The sequence below is a fragment of the Megascapheus bottae genome, chromosome 6, assembly GCF_031878675.1.
Source record: "Megascapheus bottae isolate mThoBot1 chromosome 6, mThoBot2.hap1, whole genome shotgun sequence".
NCBI lineage: Eukaryota > Metazoa > Chordata > Mammalia > Rodentia > Geomyidae > Megascapheus > Megascapheus bottae.
In genome coordinates, this window is record NC_143514.1 from 58,977,909 (window position 1) to 58,996,453 (window position 18,545).

Consider the following 18,545-nt stretch of genomic DNA (forward strand, 5'->3'; position numbering starts at 1 on the left):
TGGTTTGGTTAACATAACAATTACTCGAGTAAAATATGAACACATTCTAGAAAATAATGTGCAATTCCAGTTTACATGTAGTATGAACATTCTTTCTGAGTAAACATTAAATGGGTGAAAAATTGTCATTTATTGAAACTCAACTCAAAAAATATAAGATGCTGTAGTGTACAATATATTACACAAAGCACCCTCAGGTGCACATTCAAGTCAAGTAAGAACTCCTTATCCCTTTCCCTAGCCCTCCCACCCTAGGACCTTAGTATCTGTTCCATTTACAATCATGCACACTTATTTGAAAAAGGAAGCCCCAGTATATTTTGATGTATTAATTAGCACCAAACAAGAGTACAGTTCCATTTCTTTTTAATAAACAAAAAACCCAATCAATAAACCAACTGGAGAGCTAATGGACTCAGCCAATACTGCTGACATAGATTATTATACATTCATGTAAATACACGGCCTATTCTACCTAAACAAGTGTGGCTGGTTCTCAGCCTTTGTTCATGTTGGCAATTGTCCCCAGTGTTGGAGCCAGTCTGTTTATAAAGCAAAACTGTTATTTAGGAACTCCCTACACAAAGCTCATCTGTCTTTTTTGTTGGAAACAAGTCTAAAATTGGTGCAGAAAACTTAGATCTTTCAAGGACAACTACTGGCCGAAGATAATGAAGCTGTTTTAAGGCAAGCTCTCCACAGTCTGTTAATGCTTTGTCCAACACAACCCTCAGGTTTTCTAAGGAAGGAACTGTTGCTGTTTCAGCTACTATTAAAGGTGGGATTGCAGTCAGATTCTCATGAATTGCAGAGTCACTGGAAGAATGAGGTATGTCAACTTCAGGGTCATTGTCATTTGCCACAACACTCTCTGCTAAGTCATTACTGGGTTGTGAAGAATCACTCAGTGTTAAGTGCTCTGAAGTTTCCCAATCATCAGAATCATCTTTTTCTTCACTTTCCTGAATAAATTTCAGAAATGAAGATTCAAATCCCATAGGTTTGTAAGTCTTCAAATCAAATGACCTGGATTGTGATGGCTTCCTAAAATTCTCTTTTGGGACATGCGTTGAATTTTTTACAGTGTTTTCTGGACTGGAACTATGCTGCCCAGGTTCTTCTTTGATCCTTGGCAAAGGCAGCTGGAAACTGGTGAAGTAATTCCCATTTTCAGTCCCACTGGGATTAGGTATGGAATTTTCTATTTTACAGGGAAGAGGCTGAACTATATTACATTGTTCCAAAGAAGTGGTTTCTGAACTATGGTTACATTTTAAAGTTCCCCTGTAGAGCAGTGTGTCTGCATCAAATACTGGATTGTTTTCTGTACACTCTTTCTGACCTCCATCCCTTTCACTTGGATGGCAGGAGTCAGTGTTCTGCAGAGCTGCATTAGTGCTACCTGGGGAATGGCCATGCGTTGTGTGCTCGGATTCACAGCTTGTTGTTTCTTCTTTCTTTATACAGGGTTCTGCTTCAGAAAGGGGCTCCTCCTTAATTTTTGTACCGTATTTAACACAAACAACAAGGTTTTCCATTTGTTGCTCTAAATAGTTACTGCTCATCTGATGGGTTCGTTTGTAATGCCTCACTATGCTGCTTTCCAATTTCACCACAGATAAGCATCCCTGAACCATGCAGGGGTACTGCGTGTGCTGAGAGTGCTCTACACACATATGGAGGGCTTCAGCTCTTGTTTTGAAAGTAATTGGAGCCTTCTTTTCTTTGATTAAGCCACATTTTTTAGTTTTGGCATTAAATGACCTCCTGGTAGTCTGATTTTCATGCTCCTGAGTGTGAGCTGTTTGATATACTTTTTCACTCCTTAGTAGCCTTTCATTTGCTACTTTCTGGCTTCTGAACAGATCATCGTAATAGTCCCTATGCCGGTAATAGACATGCTGTGAATAATTACTGCGATGGGTAAAGATTTGGCCACAGCCATTAAAATCACAATGGATTTCATAATCTGAATGTATTTCTCCTTCAATATTATGCTGTTCCATCAGGTGGTGTTTCAATTTGCTGAAAGTATAAAAAACAGCAGGGCACTGAGGCTGGTTACATGAAAACCTTGTTGTAGACTCGGCTTCAGTAAGTATTTTAGGCTCTTCAATATGATCTAGGTTATGAGAGTCACTACAGTGTTTAGCAAGAGCTTTGGAACACAGGAAGCGTTTATTACAATCCTTATATTTGCAGGCAAATATCTTTTTACACTTTACAAGTTCCCTTTTGGTTCTTGCTTTGTCCTTCTCTAAACACAACTGTTCTTTGTTGTACTGATGTACAGTTCTGTAATGGCGGATCAAGCCTTTCAGATTGGTGAATGAGGAGTTGCAAGTTTTGTGGATGCAATGGAATGGTTTGTGATATTTATTCAAAATATAGCATAGATTTCCTTTAGCAACAGTTCGCCTGCTACCTCGCCCTTCTCTTCCTTCTCCTTCTCTGTGGCTGCCTATTGGTGATGAAATATCAGAGGTTTTGCTTTCTGACTCTTCGCAAGACGACTCCAAATCTGTTTCTGAACTGCATTCATTTTTAGAATGACACTGTGTCTTCTCTGAATTACTGCTGGGATCACCTCCAAGTTCTGTAGAACAATCATCTTTTAATATGTCTACTGAACATGGTCCTTCATGATCACATTTTTCACTGTCTAACAGTTTGTGAGTTGCCCTGTCACTGCCAATTTGATGTTTATTTTTATAATGGATCCTAAGGTGCGTTTTTCGTGTAAATGACCTTTGGCAAATATGACACCGGAATGGGGAATACCGATGTTGAAACATGGTTAACTGGAGGACTTTTTCTTTTGAATAATTATGTTTTTTAAGGTAATGCATTAACAAAGCTTCTCTAGTTACAAATTCATATTTGCATCCTTGAAGCTCACAGAAAAAAGGCTTAGCTGCCAATTGTGCAAGGTACTGACTTGGCATATTTTCTTCTTGATTTTGAAAATTAAGGTCTGAGATAGTAGACGAAACTGATTGAAGAGACTTAGCACCACTGGATGGGTACCCTTGCAATGACCCTGAGAAAGATCCATGCACTATTGAATTTTTTAAGCTTAAATGTTTCAAGCGTAACAAAAGTTCCAACATGGTATCCTCAGTACACGGCCTTTTAGAAGCACAAATGGAGGCCTCTGAAGAATAACCCTGATGCTCTCGTTTACATTTAGCATGAACATTTTGATCAAGACCTTCATCTGGGGAGTCACTGTTTGTATCTGAGCAGGGCTTAGGTTCTGTATCAAACTTATCAGTTGTTTGATTATCCAAACAGGGAAAGAAGTCTTTTGTCTTTATTTTTTTGGGTTTGAAATGATACGGATGTACCTTCCGTAGATGTTTCTGCATTCCTCTTGCATTTTTGTATGTGGAACCACAGCCATCAAAACCACAGGTAAACTTTGTCCCATCAAAACAAACTGCCATATTGGAACACTTTTCTTTTAAACTAGAGGATACAAAAACTTTCTCATGAGATAGTAATATATCCTGCATGGTTTCAGAGTGATCCAGTGTGTCAATCAACTCTTCATTCATAGAAGCTGATGAACTATGACTTAACTGGTCACTAGAATTACTGTCACTGTTTTCTTTCAGGTTTTCTGTAGTGTCTACTTGTGAACCAGCTGGTCCTGCACAGAAAAGATCCTCAGGTAAATGTGATTTATTGATTTGGTCAAGTACATGGGGCTGATCAACACAATCTTGCTTTTCACCTACTTCAGGCTCCTCAAGTTTCACTGATTTCTTTATGTCTCCACCTGAATTTTCAACATTATGCATTGAGAGGTGCTTCTGGTATTCAATTTTGGAATAATAGAACTTTTTGCAGCCAAGAACGTTACATGTGTAGGATGCATCCCTAAAATGTTGTGCTTCATGGTGGTAGAGTTGTCCCAAATCACTGAAAACAATATTACAGCCATTTAACTCACATTTATAACGAAGATCATCATGTTTTTGTTTATGATTAAGTAGTTCATTCACTGATCCAAACCTGGCATAGCAATCTATAGACACACACATATAAGGTTGAGGACCACAATGCACTTGTTCATGTTCTCGCAGATGAAAAGCAGACATGAAATGTCGCCGACAATAAGTACACTTCTCTCTTCTGTTTTTCATATCCAAATAATGCTTGGCATTTTCATCATTATTTTGGTGTTCAGCTTTCAGATGTACACTTAAGTACTTAAATTGTTTAAACACACGGGAACAGTCAGTACCAGGACATGGGTATAAATCTCGATCCTGCAGGTGGCAATCTTCTAACTTACTGAACGTGACATATTCATGAGACTCTCCTTTGGCTTCTTCACTCAATGACTGATTTTGTTCCAAAGTTGAAGAGGGGCTCTTGGGACAAATACTCTTTTGCGAACTTTTCAACAGTAACTTCTTTCTAGAGCGGTCCCTTCTGCTTGGTGGCATTTTAACATGTTCCATCACATGAGGAACAAATATTTCTTTTCTCTTAAATTTTCGAATGCAAACTGGACAGGTATAAATTCCATCCTCCATATGCATTTTAGAATGATGAAGAATTCTGGCTTCTATACATTCCCGTTTACACAATAAACAGAAAAACTTATATTGAAGCCACCTCTGGTATCTTTCTGAAGAACCAATGGGTTTTTTGTCTCTTTTCTCCTTATGTTGATCAGCCAGATCTCTTCTTCTGTATTGCTTATCTTCTTTACCTTCATCATAGTCACTGAAAAATGACTCTAAAACATCTGTGTCATTAATAGACATTTCAAAGCCACTTAAATCATCATCAGAATCTGAGGCTTCTTGACCTAGAAGTTGGTGGCAGTGTCGTTTTAAAGTTTTCCAGTCCCAAAATTCAGGGTCAAAAGGCCAGTGGGCTTTTAAGGCTAGTAAAAGTTCACACCGGAGAGAATTTGGAACTGGCGCATTTTCTTCATCAAACTTTTGGTCTGGTTGCAAATACAGTTCTTCCAACATATTGAAGCCATCCAAACTGGGTTCAATTAAGAATTCTGTAAGCTGACAGGCTCGTCTAACTTCTAAATCTTCTGGTAAAAGACAGGAAATTGTTTTACAAACTGATGCTTTCATTTCCTCATCTTCACTTGATCTGAGCTGAAGAGCTCTGACACACAGTAAAATTGACACCCCAAGGCCAGCATCTTGTGCCTGTGATGGGGGGAAAGAAAAAAAGCAATTTTTGTAAGTATAGAGATTATATTAGTGCCTATCAGTAAAATATTTTAGTATTAAACTTCTTCTTTTTTTTTTTTTTTGCCAGTCCTGGCTTGGGCTCAGGGCCTGAGCACTGTCCTTGGACTTTCTCAAGGCTAGAGCTCTACCACTGGAGCCTCAGCACCACTTCCGGCTTTTTTCTATGTATGTGGTACCAAGGAATCGAACCCGGGTCTTCATGCATGCTAGGCAAGCATTTTAACCACTAGGCCAAACTCCCGGCCCCAGTATTAAACTTTATGATCCAAGCAGAAGGTAAAGCAAGACGGAGAGTTTGAGGCCAGCTTAGGGGTACACAGTTGGATTCTATCTCAACTGTAAACCAAAATATCAAAAAAAAAAAAAAAAAAAAAAAAAAAAAAGCCTAAGCAGGGGCCGGGAGTTTGGCCTGGTGGTTAAAGTGCTTGCCTAGCATGCATGAAGACCCGGGTTCGATTCCTCGGTACCACATACATAGAAAAAAGCCGGAAGTGGTGCTGAGGCTCAAGTGGTAGAGCTCTAGCCTTGAGAAAGTCCAAGGACAATGCTCAGGCCCTGAGCCGAAGCCCAGGACTGGCAAAAAAAAAAAAAAAAAAAAAAAGCCTAAGCAAATAAAGTTATTAAACTTCATCTTGAATTTTTCTTCATGAAAGTTACATTTCGAGCCTACTTGTCTCAACATGGCAAGACTGGATTAATCTATCTATCTATCTATCTATCTATCTATCTATCTATCTATCTGTATCTATCTATGCTGCCTTGGGCAGATGCTCTACCACTAAACTACAACTCCTTACACTGAGTGTTTTAGAGACAGGGTCTAACTATGTAGCTTTTGTTGAATTGAATTTACAATCCTACCATTGCCTCCCAAATGTTGAGACTATAGGAATATACGAATATACTACTACTAATATGAACAGTCAGAATACCTATTTCCTAATTAATTAAGTCACCTACAATAAAGAACATATCTCCTAGCTTCTTTTGGAGCTTAGTGGCTACATGTGTGCAGAGAGCAGAAAAGTGTATCACGGCGGGGGGTGTTTAACCACACAAGTTCCTTCTTGCTACATGGACTAGAAACATTTTGTCTAGGATTGGAATAGTTAGGTGGTAGAGAGAAGCACTGATGGCAGATAAAAGGAATTTAAGTTTCCGACATAGGGAGCCAATAAAGCAACTGGACCTATTTCCTTAGAATACAGTCCCACAGAAAAAAAAAGAGAAACTTCAATCTACATTAGGCCAGTCACTATCAATGTGGGATTATGTGCCATTAAAATTATAGGCAGATTCTAATATATAGGTTACATCACATTTCTCTCTCTCTCTCTCTCTCTTTTTTTTTTTGCTAGTCCTGGGGCTTGAACTCAGGGCCTGCACACTGTCCTTGGGCTTTCCTCAAGGTTAGTGCTCTACTACTTGGGCCACAGTACTTCTTCTGGCTTTTTCTATGTAGCTGGTACCAAGGAATTGAACCAGGGTCTTCATGCATGCTAGGCAAGCACTCTATCACTAGGTCAAACTCTCGGCCCTCCGTATTTCTTTTTCTTTGTCCTTTTTTGTTTGTTTTGATGGTCCTGGGGCATGAATTCTGGGCCTGGGCACTATCTGAGCATCTTTTACTCAAGGCTAACCCTTTATCACTTGAGCCACAGCACCACTTAGCATCACTTCCACTTCTGCCGTTTGGAGTAGTTTATTGGAGATAAGAGTTATAAAAGACTTTCCTGACTGGGCAGGCTTCAAATTGCAATCCTCAGACCTCAGCCTCCTGAGTAGCTAGGATTACAGGTGTGATCCATTTGCACTCAGCTACATCATATTATTATTATTATTATTATTATTATTATTATTATTATTATTATTGCCAGTCCCAGGACTTGAACTCAGGGTTGAGCTCTGACCTTGGGTTTTCTCAAGGCTAGAGCTCTAACATTGAGCCACAGCACCTTTCACAGCTTTTTCTATATATGTGGTACCAAGGAATCAAACCCTGTTATTCACGTATGCTAGGTAAGCACTCTACCCACCAGGCCAAACTCTCCCAGTTCCATCGCATATTTTACAGAAATAATTTTTTGGGAAGAGACCCATAAATTCAAGGTCTGTCTGGAACTTCTGATCCTTCTACTTCAGCTTCCCCATAGCTATAATTATAGGCACATGTTATAATACTGGGCTTGAGAGTCATAACTCAAAAAGGATTTTAAGCCAGGCGCCAGTGGCTAATACCTCTAGTTCTAGCTACTCATGAGGGCAGAGATCTGAGGACAGAAGTACTGAGTCAACCAAGGAAGATAGATCTGAGAGTGTCTTATCTCTAATTAATAAAAAGCTGGAACTGGAGGTATGGCTCAAGTAGTAGAGCATCAGCTATGAGTGATGAAGGTAAACTAAGTAAGAATACAAAACCCCAAATTCTAGCCCCAGTGCCAGTACAAAATGCAAACAAAAAGCACAAATTATCAGACTGGTACTAGTAGATTGCATCTAGCTATTGGAAGGATGAGACTGGGAGAACTGCATTTGATAACTAGGATAGAAATGTTTTCATCCCATAGCTCTGGTGTGCACTTGTTATTCTAAGCTACATGGGAGGTTGAGACTGGGAGGATCAGGATTCCAGGCAAGCAAAGACAGAAAAATTCTCAAGACTCTTACTTCCATGGAATGAAGATGAATACTAGATATGGTGTAAGTGTCTGTTACACCAAGACTATGAAAAACATTAGCTAGGCAGATCATAATACAGGCGTGTCTGAGCAAGAAGCAAAGTCTCAGCAGTAGAGTACCAGTCCAGCAAGCATGGGCCCTTTTTGATGGGGCATGGGGGTGGGGGGGAGAGAGAAAGAGGGAGAGAGGGGGAAGGGAAGAGAGGGAGAGAGGGGGAGAGGGGGAGAGGGAAAAAAAGGGAGAGGGGGTGAAGGGGAGGAGGGAGGGGGAGGGCAAACAGAGACAGAGAGAGAGATGCAAATGTAGTTCAAGTGGTAGGGTCTGGCCTTGCGTGAAAAAGCCAAAGGGGCATATTTAGGCCCTGGGGTTCAAATCCCAGTACTAACACATTCTCACACATACTACTGGAGGAGGAGGAGGAGGAGGAGAAAGAAGAGGAAGAGGAGGAAGAGTCAGGAAGTGGAGGCTTACATCTGTAATCTTAGTTACTTAGGAGGTGAGAGCTGAGAAGCATGGTTCAAAGTCAGCCTGGTCAGGAGATGCTTTTCTCAAAGGAACCAGCAAAAAGGCAGAAACGGAGCTTTAGCTTAAGTGACAGAGTGCTAGCTTTAAGCAAAGCAGCTAAATTCTAGTACTCAGTCACTAAGGCTCTGAGTTTAAGACTGAGTATCAGCACATGCCCATGAAACAAATTATCATCTAATTTGTTGAACCAAGTATGTTTCTGGGGATTTATTTCCCTCTCTCTGTCCTTCTTATCCTCAATGGATAAGACTAAAAAATTTCAAATAATTTATTGAGTATCAAAAAAAAAACAATAACAAAAAACTTTGGGATTCTTAAGTCAATCTGTAAGAAACAGCTAGATATGGTCAGTTCCATGTTTTATGATACTCCATTGCGTCAAATTTTCCGTTATCTAAGAGGAATTATATGACAAGTTAGCATCTCATTTAGGTCTTCTGTCATGAACAATCATCATAAAAAACATAAATTACTCACTTCAGTTTGTATAACTCTAATCAAGCAAAACAAATGCTGCTGTGTTTTAGCTATGACACCAAACTGACGGCAGCGTTCCAAAAATGTATCCAAAGAAGCGTCGATTCTTCTTTGCAGTTTACTCCAAAAGAGAGTCAGTTCCCTATAAAGAAAAATAAGATTATGTCAAAGTATTTTAATCAAATAGTATTTGCTGCTCCATTCCTAGCAATCTCATAGTTTGGTTAATGAAAACAACCTAACAATAGTGACAATAAAACTATATGAAAGGCTGCCAAGATGGAGGCTCACACCTGTAATCTTAGCTACTCAGGAGGTTGAGATCTGATTATCAAGGTTCAAAGCCAGTCAGGGCACAAAAGGACCTGGGACTCTGATCTCCAATTAACCTCTAGAAAATGGAAAGTGGAGCTTGGCTCAAGAGTAAGGTGGTAGCCTTGAGCTGAAGCGCTCAGGGCAGGGCCCAGGTCCAGTTCAAGTCCCATGACCCACAAAAAACAAAAATAACAACAAAAAACACCCCACTATATGAAAGGCTATAATCAGTAAAACTTCCTTCTCAAACAAGTAATTTTGCTTACAAAACCTTCCAAGAAATTCTAATTTCTTTGTTTAGAGGGAAATAAAAAGACAGCTATACTTCCCTTACAGTATTTAGAATCTACCTTATCCTATCTAAAAGGTGTTATACTTTTCAGTAGCCATTAATCATACTAAATTATACTTTGACCTATTGGGTAAGACCATTAGACATCACTATACTACCAAGAAAATCTATTCACCTAATAAAATTCTAATAATACACTTCTATTCACTGATATCATGCTCAAGCAAATGCACTAGAGGGGGAAAAAACACTAAAGACAAAAATACTTTCCAAAAAAGCTTAACAGCAAAACTGAAGAAAAAAATACTATTACTTATTCCCCCGGCCCTCACAGTGGCTCCTTTAAGTACCACTTCAATGAATACTATGTATTTTTTTCTTTTGGTACCAGTCCTGGGGCTTGAACTCAGGGGCTGGGCACTGTCCTTGGATGCTTTCTGCTCAAGGTTAGTGCTCTGCCACTTGAGCCACAGCATCACTTCCGGCTTTTTCTGATTATGTGGTACTGAGGAATTGAACCCAGGGCTTCATGCATGCTACGTGATCATTCTACCACTTGGCTATCCTCCGGACCCACTATGTATTTCTTTTTCTTTTTAGTTGGTTGTGGGGGCTGAACTCTGGGCCTGGGGGATGAACTCTGGGTGCTTTTCCTCAGCTCTTCAGTTCAAGGCTAGCACTTCACTTGAGCCACAGCACCACTTCTGGTGGTTAATTGGAGGTAAGTGTTTCTAGAGTGTCACTGATTCAGTGAACAGGCTGGCTTTGATCCTAGCTAAGATTATAGGCATGAGACACTGGCGCCTGACAGAAATCAATATCAATCCCCCCCCCACCCCGTGTGTGTGTGTGTGTGTGTGTGTGTGTGTGTGTGTGTGTGTGTGTGTGTGTGTGTGTGTGTGTGTGTGTGTGTGTGTGTGTGTGTGTGTGTGTGTGTGTGTGTGTGTGTGTGTGTGTGTGTGTGTGTGTGTGTCAGTCCTGGGGCTTTAATTAAAAAGTCCTGTGCACTGTTTCTGAGTTTTTTGTTTTTGCCAGTCCTGGGCTTGAGCTCAGGGCCTTAGCATTGTCTTTGGGCTTTCTCAAGGCTCTCGAGCCTCAGCACCATTTCCAGCTTTTTTCTATGTATGTGGTACCGAGGAATCGAACCCAGGTCTTCGTGCATACCAGGCAAGCACTCTACCACTAGGCCAAACTCCCAGCCCTTCCTGAGCTTTTTTATTCAATGCTAGCACTCTACTACTTGAGCTACAGCTCCACTTCTGGCTTTTTGATGGTCAGAGATGTCCCAAGGACATTCTTGCTCAGGCTGGCTTCTAACCACAATTTTCAGATTTCTTAGCTTGGATTATAGGCATGAGCCGACATCTCCCTAAAATTCATATTAAAAAAATAAAATTTTAAGTTTTAAAGCACAGATATACTATAACACAAACGATTCTAAGAAGCAGCAAACAAATTCAAGTCGTAAAAATAAAAAGAACACATGTATTTGTGAGTGCACATGCATGGTAGTATGCTTGTGCTAGAGACCAAACCCAGAACATCATTGCATATTTGACTGTTGTACCTCCTCTTACTCTTTGAGTTTTGTTTTACGCCAGACTTGGGGCATTTGAAGTCAGGACCTGGGCACTCCTTGGACCTCTCTATGCTCAAGGCTAATGTTCTACCACTTTAGTCACAGCACACTTCCTGTCTTTTCTGTTGATGTGGTACTGAGGAATCAAACTCAGGGTTTCATGCATGCTAGGCAAGCATTCTACCTCTAAGCCTCATCCCCAGACCACAAAGTAAAATTCTTAGGTAAGGAATGAAACCTGCTTCAAAGACTGAAATGAATATTGTGCCTTGAAAAAAAACATATATATAATTAATGCTTAAGACAGCTAATAATGGCAGATTTCAGCTAAAATAAATACTTTTACTTTAAAATAATCTTATTTACTTGCTGCTGTTTCACTACCAAAAGTGAGAAGCCAGACAGGCCACTCTGGAAACAGCCACCAGCCAGACATGTTGGGATGACTTCAATTTATACTCACAAGATTATTTTGTTCAGATTTAAGCATCCGTTTTTTTTGTTTTTTTTTTTTTTTTTGGTCAGTCCTGGGCTTGATGAGCATTGCCCTTGGGCTTTCTCAAGGCTAGAGCTCTACCACTTGAGCAATAGCAACACTTCTGGCTTTTTTTCAATGTGTGTGGCATTGAGGAATAGAACCTGGGTTTTCATACAGGCTAGGCAAGCACTCTATCACTAGGCTAAACTCCCTGACCCCTTTTTTTAATTAAAAGATTTTATTAACACTGATTTTTTTTTACATCATATTTACAATGTCAAGTTTAACAAGTTTTCAAGAACAGAATTTATATGCAATTACTGGTATATAAATTTAAGAATAAAATTAAAATTAAACTGAGTTTGTATGTCATAGATACATGTCCATCTATATATCAATGTCTATAGAATACATATCCCATCATAGATTTATATATCTATATATATGTATGTTGTACCAAGGAATTGAACCTAGGTCTTCCTGTGTGATAGGCAACCACTAGGCCACACTCCCAGCCCTCAAAATATATCTTATTTGAACAGAACAAATTCACCAAAGCTAGTAAAACTTGACAAAGGTAAACAATGTCAACTATCTAAGATTGTCTTCCTAGAGCATGGTGTGGTAGAATACCTGGCAGCATCAGGAGGTTGAAGTAGGAACATCACAGGTTTTAGGCAAGGCAAGTCTAGGCTACATAGTGACACCCTTTTTCTAAAAACACAAAACATCACTAACTAGCTAAAGCTTTAAAGGTAGCCCAAATTTCTAAACAGGGTAAAACGCAGGTTGAAATTTTAGGCTTCTCAAACAAATTCTGAAATACTAAGTCAGAATGTGTAGGGCCTGATTTGTTCCAAATCAAGTATTAAGTATGTTAGGCCCCAGGTATTTTCATTTTTCTTCCTACCTCGCATGCTAGGGATGGAACACAAGGCCTCACACATTAGGCAAGAGCTCTATACTGAGCTATCATTCATAAGCTCCACTGTCTTAACTCCAGATAAGCATGACTGAAAGAGCATTTTGGCCGGGTATGGCGCCTCACACATGTAATCCTAACTAACTGGAGAGTAGAGACTAACAAGATTGCAGTTCATAGTCATCCTAGAAAAAAAGTCCACAAGGCCCTGTCTCACCAAATAAAAAGCTACATAAGTGACATAGATCAGTTATCCCAGTTGCTGTGGGAAGAATAAACAGGAAGAACACAATCCACAATTGGCTCTGGTGTAAACAAAAGATCCTATTCCACCAACAGCAAAAGCAGAAAATGCTAAGTAGCTCAAGTGGTAGAGTACCTGCCTAGGAAACTGGAAGCCCTGAATTCAAACTTCAGTCCTAGCCCCCCAAAAAAGGAGGGGCGAGCATTTTATTACATGTTATGTTTTTCTGTAACTTTTGTATAGTTCCAGGTCAATGAACCAGAACTATTATTATCCACTCAAACATAAATGTATGCTGTGATTGGTTATTTCAAATATTAATCTAAATCTGCATAATGGAACACTGAAATCACGAACAATAATAATTTGCTGATCACACATGTACAAGGACAAATCCTTCATTTGCTTTAGTGATGCAATTATTAAAAATATAGTGAATGAGGCTGGACACCAATGGCTCATGTCCAAAACCCTGGCTACTCTGAGGATTATGATTTTTTGTTTTTTTTGGGGGGGGGCGGTTAAAGGGCTTGAACTCTGGGCCTGGGCACTGTCCCTGAGCTCTTTAGCTCAAGGCTGTACAACCTTACTCTTGAGCCAAGCCCCACTTCCCATTTTCTAGAAGTTAACTGGAGATAAGAGTCTCAGATTCCCAAAACATGAGAAAGGATATCAATGTTTGTGAAGTAATGCACCTATCTGGTGAATATAATGTGACCCTTTTATTAATTATAATAAAAATTATATGAAAAAAAGTCTGATTCTTTTGTACCTGGGCTAGCTTTGAGCCTAGATCCTCAGATCTCAGCCTCCTGAGTAGCTAGGATTATAGGTGTGAGTCACTGCGCCCACCTAGGATCACTGTTTAAAGGTAGCACAAAATCCAAGGGACTCTTATTACCAATTAACTGTCAAAAAGCCAGAAATGAAGCTGTGGCTCAAGTAATAGAGCCTTGAATAAAAAAGATAGCTGGGATAGCAGCCAGACCCTGAGTTTAAACCTCTGGACTAGTGCACGAGCATGCATGCACGCGTGTGTGCACGAACATACACATACACACACAAATAAACCATGCCAGGTAACTCACAACTGTAATACTAGCTACTCATGAGGTTGAGATCTGAGGACCACAATTCAAAGCCAGCCCAGTCAGAAAAGCCTTCATGAGACTCTAATCTCTAATTAAACACTCAAAAACTAGAAGTAGAGATGTGGCTCAAAGTGATAGAACACTAGCCTTGAGCAAAAGAGTTTAGGGCCAGCACCTAGGCCCCAAGTTCAAGTCCCACAACTGACTAAAAAAAAAAAAAGTAGTGAAAACATTTCTATTATATGCATGCTTCCAACATTCAAATGAACCATAAATTATTTTTTTGTAATTCAGAGTATCTGAACCTTCAGATTAACCATCCTGCCTATCTTAATTATAAACAAATTTATAAGAATTTGGCCAAGAGTTTGGCCTAGTGGTAGAGTGCTTGCCTTGCATGCACAAAGACCTGGGTTTGATTCCTCGGTACTACATACATATCAAAAAGCTGGAAGTGGTGCTGAGGCTCAAGTGGCAGAGCTCTAGCCTTGAGAAAGTCCAAGGACAGTGCTCAGGATCTGAGCTCAAGCCCAGGACTGGCAAAACAAAAAACAAAAAACAACACAAAACAAAAACAAAAAAAAAGAATGAATTAAATGTCATGCTGGGCAGTGGCTCATCCCTATAATCCTAGCTACTCAGGAGTCTGAGATCTGAGGATCAAGGTTCAAAGCCAGCCAGGGCACAAAAGGACCTGAGACTCTTATCTCCAATTAACCTCTAGAAAACCAGGAAGTGGAGCTTGGCTCAAGGATAGGGTGGTAGCCTTGAGCTGAACAGCTCAGGGATAATGCCCAGGCTGAGTTCAAGCCCGCTGGCCAATAAATAAATAAATAAATTTTAAAAAATAAATAAATTGTCACATTGAAAGGCAGAATCTAAGCATTTTAGTGAAACAAAGATAATGGAATAAACATACCTGAAAGAAGGCTACAATGTAATTGGGTGTCATAATCACTGTTCTTAAAATTTGATTAAATATGTATGTTGGTCTTTACCAGGGACATGACTATGAATTAAATAATATACATGATCCTGGTATATAATAGTCCAGTTGGGGCAGAACAGGACATGAAAATACATTGTAAGAAATAAAGTGTAAGCCAGGTGTAGTGGCTCACCACTGTAATTTAAGTTTTAATCACTTGAGAGGCTAAGGTCAAGCAGTTGAAAAAGATGCTGGAAGCATGTGATGATATGTATGCATCCAACTACAGTGAGAAGCATAAATAAGATTGCAGCCTAAGCCTGTAATACTAGCTACTTAGGAAGAGTCTGAGACCTGAGGATTGTAGTTCAAAGCCACCTGGGCTTGAAATACATGAGATTCGTATCTCCAAATTAACTACTAAAAAGAGCTGGAGCTATGAAGCTGTGGTTTGTATGGTAGAACACCAATCTTGAGCAAAAAAGCTAAGGAACTGGGCCTAGGCCCCAGGTCAATCCCCAGTACCAGCACAAAACAAAACAAAACAAAAAAGGCAAAAGTGTAAGGCCTTGAGTTCAAACCCTAGTATTACCAAGACCAAACAACAAAGAAACCAAGCCAGCATGGTGGCTCACTCCTGTGATCCTAGCTACTCAGGGGGCTGGAATTTGAGGATATCGGTTCAAAGCCAGCCCAGGCCCTAAAGAACGTGAAACTCTCATCTCTAATTAACTATTGGGAAGTGGGGCTGAGACTCAAGGGACAGGGTGGTAACCTTGAGCTGAAGAGCTCAGGGACAGCGCCCAGGTCCAGAGTTCAAGCCCCATGACCCACAAAAAAACAAAACAAAACAACAAAAAAAAACGAAAGAAACTAAATGATCAACACATGAAAATTTAAGTTCAGAGATGTTACAGAAAGCAACACCAAATGTTTTCTGAAAGCTTATTATAGAGGCTTGAAAACTTCTAGACTTCCAAATCAACGAAGTGATAATTTGATGTATAATTAAATCTATATATAATTGTTTGTACAGTAGCAACAATAATTATGCATGACTTAATACATTAAAACATTCGAAATGGTTATTACTTGTGTAGCTATTACTATTGCCAGACACCTACATGCTACATGGTATCCATTCTTGTAATACTTGACTTTTTTCAGCAAACAAATGATGTTAATAAACTAAGTGATGTATCATTTTTTTTTTTTCTCACCGTGAACTAAGGGCCTTGTGACTGCTAGGCAGGCACTTCTCTACCACTAAGCAACACATTCAGCTAACTTTGCTTTCAGTTTTCCAAACAGGGACTCATATTATGCCCCGGCAAGTCTAGACTACAACTAGTGTTCATGTTTCCCACACAGCTTGGATAACAAATGTGTACTCTTCGTTGTTTCTGTTAGTTGAGCTGAGGCCTCATTGTAACTTTATGCCTGGGCTAGAACCATGTTAGTCCTGATTTCTACTTCTCAGATAGAACAGAACAGATCTGGGTTCAGACTGTATTAAGAATGACATAGCAGCAAAGGTGCTTGTGGGTACATGCCTGTAATCCTAGCTACTCAGGAAGCTGAGATTTGAGGATCACAATTTGCAGCCAGTCTGAGCAGGAGACTGCGATCCTTAACTCTGATATAGTACTCAAGGAAAAAAAAAAAGACTAGAAGTGGTACTGTGACTCAAGTAGTGGAGTGCTAGCCTTGAGCAAAAGTTCAGGGACTGTGCCCAGGCCCTGAGTGCAAGACCCAGGATGGGGGGGGGGGGGGAAGATACAGCAGTTTATTGCTATAAATTGTTATTATTGTTGCTTTAATCTATAAATGTCTCAAAAGGAAATTCCTTCCTTCCTTCCTTCCTTCCTTCCTTCCTTCCTTCTTGGTCGTGGGACTTGAACTTTGGGCCTGGGCGCTGTCCATGAGCTTTTCAGCTCAAGGCTACCACTCTACCCCTTGAGCCACAATGCCACTTCTGATTTTCTGGTGGTTAATGAAAGGTAAGAATCTCATGGACCTTGTGCTTGAGCTGGCTTTGAACCAAGATCCTCAGATCTTGGTCTCTTGTGTAGCTAGAATTACAGGTGTGAGTACCTAGTTTGGCTCGGAAGGAAATTTTTTAAAAATAAGAACTGTTCTAAGTAATGAGTACATAGGCTACATTTCAAATATTATCTTCTATGGTTAATGGATATAGGTGGAGAATGTCTAGTTCTCAGGCCTATAAAGCCTGGAAAATCAGGGTAGGACAGACAGACATACAAGCTTCCCATATAGGCTTCCTGTAGTCGTCAGTCTATAATATTTTGCATGGCAATCAAATTATGTTACAAATATACAGATGGCTTGGCAGAAAAAAGGTTCCCCATTCATACAAGAAATAAATTCTAGGATTTGTGTTTTAAACTAAATGTGACTTGTTTTAAACAAATATTCCTTACATCCTGTTTATAAATACAGAAAACCTTCAGCACAACAAAAGAACTGTCCTATTTGAACAGAATGTCTAGGATTAATTTTCTCTAGCAAAATTCATCATGTTTGTGATGACTACTCTACCTCCAATATCCCTCTATACCCCACTCCCCCAAAAAACAATTTTAAAAAAACCTTTGGAAATAATAGGTAAGTATTTAAGAAAACTTACATTAAAAGAACTATAAGAATGTTTTTTTAAAAAATATTTCTTCTATTTCTACTTTATTTTAGTTACCCAAGATCTTAGTGATACTTTACAAATAATTTTACTCATATCATCTACTTTTGCCCACAATGGTTATTGTAAGGTATATTAAGTCCCTAACCTATTATCCTCTTTCTCTTAAGAGGTGTAACTATGGTACAGTGGACTTACTTGTTAGAAGATTACAATCAGCCTGTGCCAAGAAAATTAACATTCAGAAGAAAAGCACGAAGTCAGGAAGCAAAGAACATGGGCCTGAATCTTGGCTCTATTATGTTACCTGAGAAACTCTGGGAAATCGTGAGATTTTTTATGATCATTACAATCCCCTACTGCCTCTCTATGCAATGACTACTTTGAAGAATAAGCAAGATAATTTATGTTACACAAATAATATTTCTGTGTAAGATCGTAAACAAAAAGAAATATAGTAGCTGGGCACCTATGGCACATGTTTGCAACTCTAGCTACTCAGGAGGCTGAGATCTGAGGAGCTCAGGCAGGATCTCAGCTAGCCTAGGACAGAAAGTCCGTAAGACTCATATGCAATTAACCACAAAAAGCCAGTGGCTCCAGTGGTAGAACACTAACCTTGAGGCTGGGAATTTTGCCTAACGGTTAGTGTGCCTAAAGACCCGGGTTCCATTTGTGGGTACCACTGGAAGTGGTGCAGTGGCTCAAGTGGTAGAGCTCTAGCCTTGGGGGGAAAAAAAAAAGCCCGAGGACAGTGCTCAAGCCATGAGTTAAAGGCCCAGGACTGGCATTAAAAAAAAAAAAAAAAAAAAAAAGAATGCTAGCCTTGAACAAAGAAAGTTCAGAGATAGCACTCGGGCCCTGACTTCAAGTCCCCAGACTGCCACATATGCATGCATACAGACACAAACAGACAGACAGACATACACACACACAAATAAAAATACACTAGCCTTAAGCTGGAGAGTTCAGGGACAGTGCACAAGCCCAGAGTTCAAGCCCCATGACTGACAAAGGAAGAAAAAGAAAAAGAAAAAAAAAAAAAAGAATGCATAACATACAAAACAGTAATAAAAAGCTAGACCACAGGGGAAAACAGTAAGGGATAAACTATATGAAAGGCTTTCCTAA

General features: G+C 39.6%; 1 protein-coding gene and 1 long non-coding RNA gene across 3 annotated transcripts in view; one reads left to right on the forward strand and one right to left on the reverse strand.

Annotated features, from left to right (window-relative positions):
- LOC150062029 (uncharacterized) overlaps positions 1-17,894 on the forward strand; it is a 32,583-nt gene extending 14,689 nt beyond the window's left edge. Inside the window, exons 3-4 of one of the 2 annotated variants that reach the window (XR_016535989.1) lie at positions 3,618-3,673; positions 17,585-17,894. This is a non-coding gene — a long non-coding RNA (uncharacterized LOC150062029). Of the gene's footprint in view, positions 1-734; positions 807-3,617; positions 3,674-17,584 lie in introns of those variants that run through there. The other variant, XR_016535990.1, reaches the window with a different exon arrangement.
- Positions 350-18,545, reverse strand: part of Rlf (RLF zinc finger) — a 64,330-nt gene continuing 46,134 nt past the window's right edge. The window contains exons 7-8 of the mRNA XM_090335133.1: positions 8,910-9,051; positions 350-5,183 (exon numbers count right to left, since the gene is read on the reverse strand). Of these exons, the coding sequence (XP_090191259.1) occupies positions 567-5,183; positions 8,910-9,051 (4,759 nt within the window). The 3' untranslated portion in view covers positions 350-566. The remainder of the gene's footprint in view (positions 5,184-8,909; positions 9,052-18,545) is intronic.